A 4,180-nucleotide genomic window follows, 5' to 3' on the forward strand; every position below is an offset into this window, starting at 1 on the left:
GATTGTATGATGACGATAAAGAGAAACAAAGCGTTTTTCGATGCATTCCTTACGATAATTTTCACCATTGATGGTACCTGTTGTGAAAAATGACGACTTCTTTCTCCGCAAGAGCAGATAGCTTGCCAAACAAGCACAAAGTCCCTCTCGGTCAAAGAGCCCGAGGAACCGGAATCAAGAGCGTCATTCTTGATACGATTTTCGAACAGACAAGTGGTGAACGCGTTGTTAGTGAAATTCAACAATTTTGGAAAGAATACGACAAGATGATCATTTTTCATGACGGAAATCATGTGGACAATCGGCAACAATGCGTCGTGGAGTGCGTTTGAACAATTGTTCACACTTTCAACGATCACCACCGCAGATAAGGTTGTAGTAAATCTTCGATCGGTAGCTGGTAGTGGATTGTAATTTTGGTGCTTAACTTCCGAACATGCGATTGCGAAGTATAGAGAGTAAACCAGCTTCGTGAGCTCATGCGAAACCGAGTCAAAAACAAGCTCCTTCCGTCAAACCAAGAGCTAGTAAATTATATGATCAACTGTTGAGTGCAAAATCGGTGTATGTTAACATTGACGACGAAACCTACTGCAAGTTTGATTGCAAAACGCATCCGGGTGACCAGTACACTATTCGAGATGGCCAAAGTATTGATGAGACGGAGACATCGATTTCACCCGAAAAATTCGTTTAAAAGGCCAAGGCAAGCCTTATGTGCATGTGGCATGTTTTCCGAGCCGTTTGTGACTACTGACACAATGAATACTTCTGTTTATGTCAGAGAGTGCCTGAACCGGTGCCTGCTGTCCATGATCCGGAAGCATGATCACCCAGTACTGTTTCACCGGATTTGGCATCAGTTCAATACTCAAATTACACAAATGAAGCTTGCAGATTCTATCGAAAACTTCGCAAAAGACTGGAAAAAGTGGCCAAAATCATCGCGCATCAGTCTGTGCTTATGAGCAGTTTTCGATTAAAAAAATCGATCACTGGCCTGCGATTGATTGGAATCAATTTTTTAAAGGATTCACTGTAGAAGAAGGCTGCAGAGAACCTAATAGTGAAAAAAAAAGATTGCCTCTAAATTGTATTTATTCTGTACATTTGAAACCGTGCTTAGATTTAATGGGACACCCTAAACTCAAAAGCAACGCGATCTTAGGGTGTGGTATAAACCTAAACTGAACCCATACGTGTGATGAGGTTTAAATGGCCTCTCCTGCTCATCTACGATCTTTCTTGCAGTAAGACGATGCGGCGAAACTATCCGAGGGTGGTCGTCACGGGGTTCTAAGTGGCGTGGTAGTTTCCCAATCGACCATGCACATCAGGCATGAAGCCCATGGTGGTTTTTGCGGGACGAACCCACACCTGGCAGCAAAAACATCCGGCTGTTATGGTTTGAAATCAAATTTCCATTTTGTTATAAAAAGTCTTGTCAAAAAATCCTCAACGTCCACTTTTCGATACCAACACCGAACCACGTCCGTTGCCTTCTTTTCGAAAATCTTCTTCTGTTTTGTTCGACGACCTACTGACTTACCAATCTACTCCGCATAAAACTACCGGTCGTTCACCATCATAGCTCATGTCCTGAACACGCTTTTGGAACAGACTACCTCAGGTGCCACAACTGGTACACGTTGATGAAAAAGTAAGAGATAGAGATCGCGTTCAATAACAAAAAGGGGAAAAAGTATGTTGATGCTCAACGTAAAGTATTGTAAACTGGGGTAGCACGGATAAAAAGAATGAATATCAATACAAAAGTTCTGGTTGTCCTACAAAATTTTGCTCCGAACATGTGGATGGTTTGGCACTCTGGTCGCAAAAAGAAGAAATCGGCACCGACAAGAGCCCAAAAGCGTCGATCGAATCGATACCGAACACGTTAAACGATTTGTCGACAATGTGAAATGTCCCACGGCGCTGCTGGCCATTGACGTTGACGTCACACTGGAACTTGAAATGGAGCTCGAGGGGCACCAGAAGCCGTAGATGCATTTCCTAGTGCGGGGGTGGTGGAAGGCTTCCCGATTTTCTCCCACACAGGCTTCGATACCACACTGGTGTCGAATCCAGTGTCAAACTGCAGTTGTTATTTAGCACCGTTAAGCTGAGCTTGAACAAATTTTCGTTTTTGTTGCACTTCATGCATTTTCCCTGTATTTGCCCGATAAGTTTTATTTTGTTTCTTGTGATAGGGCTTTACACTTTTGTTTTCGGATAAACAATAACCTCCACGGTGTCCGTTGTAGCCACAATCACTACACTTGTGATCCTTGTACGGGCACTCACAAGTGTAGTGCATAGCGCACTTACAACAAGAGGTTGGGGGAATGTTTTTGGGGGAATTCACTTTTTTCGGAGAACTTTTGGAAATTTGTTTCCGATTATAGTTCCGCTCCACGAACTGTACTGCTAGTGGTCCGGATGTTCCCTCGATCACAGCAGTGTCTCTCTTCAGACACATCAGCCGTTGGCAGTCTTCAGAAAGCTGCTCCAGGGTCACGTCGTTCCGATCCTCGATTTTTGCCAACAGTCTTGTACGCACCTCCACATCACACTCCACTTTCATGCCGCAAACAAATAATAAGCATTTGAACTGCTCCTCAATCAATCTATTCAGCTCAAAATCGACCGCGTTCTTGTTTACACGGTAGAAAAACGAAAAGTAATCTTCGGTGGACTTTTTCGTTGTCTGCAGGCAACGATACCGCTTGCTGATGAGCGATTCAGCAGAACCAAACAAGATACCCAATTTCCGAACAGTTACGTCAAATTGGTACTCTTTCGGTAGTTTCGGAAGGAGGAAATTAACGTACCGTTCATGTTCGGCGGAACCCATCTTCTGGAGGAGCAAACGGACTTTTGCATCGCTGTCGAGCCGGGAAGCGTTTTGCTCGAACAGGTCCTTGTACCGCGCGTACCAAGCCGAAAACCTTATGTTGTTTTCCGGATCGTACCGGAACTCCTTGACGTGATACGGAAGTGAGTCAAAAATCACTTCAGGGTTAGATGGTACCTGCACGCTCAACGATGACATCGTACGGAGGAACATCTCCTTCTGCTGTCGCATAAATTCCTGCTGCTGGTTGAGCATTTGTGTCGCAAATGCTTGGTGCTGTTGGAGGAGCTGGGAAAGGAGTGCGTCGGATGATGGTGTGTTGATTGATGCGACTGTTGCTGTTGCCCGGGAAACTGTTGAGAAAGTCCCGTCGGTGGCTGCTGACCGAACTGTGTGGGGCGAATGAAGCTTTGCTGCATGCCAGCTGGTGGAACTGCTGTCCACTGGGGAGCCCGTTGATAGTACCATTCGATCCAGTGGCTAGAACCGAAGTACGGTTATGTTCTTCCGAATCCATTTCACACCGTTGTCGTTTCCGCGTGGGGGAATTAATTTTGCGATAATTCGGTGGATTTGGCGAAAATTAAACGACCGACTCGTCGCGACTGTTGTTGTTGTTTGTTGTTATCCGCTGCTTCGCGCGTCGATCGGCTGACAGAGAGGCTGCCAGCAGTGAGTCCAGCGGTATTGTTTGTAGGGTGTTTCACGCCCTAACATAAAGCTTTAGAGCTATTTCTCTGAACGTTGAAGATCGTGTGATAGCAAAGAGATTTCGCAAAGAAAACAAACTAAGAACAGACTACGCATCAGAAGAGTTTGAAATAAAACGGAGATAAGGAGAGAATGTAACATTGAAATCCATACGCACTGGAAACGAATGCAGGCGGAATGTAGCGCATTTGAAAAAATTGGTAGACATACTTTGCCGCAGCCCCTTGTGGCGTACAGGATACCCTTCAAGTCTTTTAAGCCAACGGTCATGAGATCGAATCCCGGTCACGGCTTTCATAGTACACTTCCTGTGGATTGGTGGTTATTTATAGCATTTGTAAGATGCTAGCCATCATATCCTCGAAAGTTGTACGCTTAGAGTTAAGTAAAGAGAAATCTCTTCGAGGAAACATCAAGTTTCATTGAGATCCTGTTCGTTTTTAAGAACCAGTAAATAAATAAAGAAGATCAAGATGAGGCCGAAGATCGCGATGTGGAAATTCTGTAAGTCTCACAACGGAGATCAGGGTTGATCATCAGGAACCTTTGAATTCAGAAGCCGTTCAACCCGTAAATAAACGTTTAAGGAAGGAACCAAGATATGTATTTTGAAGA

General features: G+C 44.6%; 1 protein-coding gene across 1 annotated transcript; it reads right to left on the reverse strand.

Annotated features, from left to right (window-relative positions):
- Window positions 1-2,104: 2,104 nt before the first annotated feature.
- On the reverse strand, window positions 2,105-3,371 carry LOC129752801 (uncharacterized). The gene is made up of 2 exons (XM_055748579.1): window positions 3,240-3,371; window positions 2,105-3,142 (listed from the first exon to the last, which is right to left on the reverse strand). The coding sequence occupies exons 1-2, from the start codon at window positions 3,369-3,371 to the stop codon at window positions 2,105-2,107; spliced, it is 1,170 nt and encodes a 389-aa protein (XP_055604554.1).
- Between the last annotated feature and the right edge of the window lie 809 nt (window positions 3,372-4,180).

This window comes from Uranotaenia lowii, chromosome 3 (assembly GCF_029784155.1).
Source record: "Uranotaenia lowii strain MFRU-FL chromosome 3, ASM2978415v1, whole genome shotgun sequence".
Classification (NCBI taxonomy): domain Eukaryota; kingdom Metazoa; phylum Arthropoda; class Insecta; order Diptera; family Culicidae; genus Uranotaenia; species Uranotaenia lowii.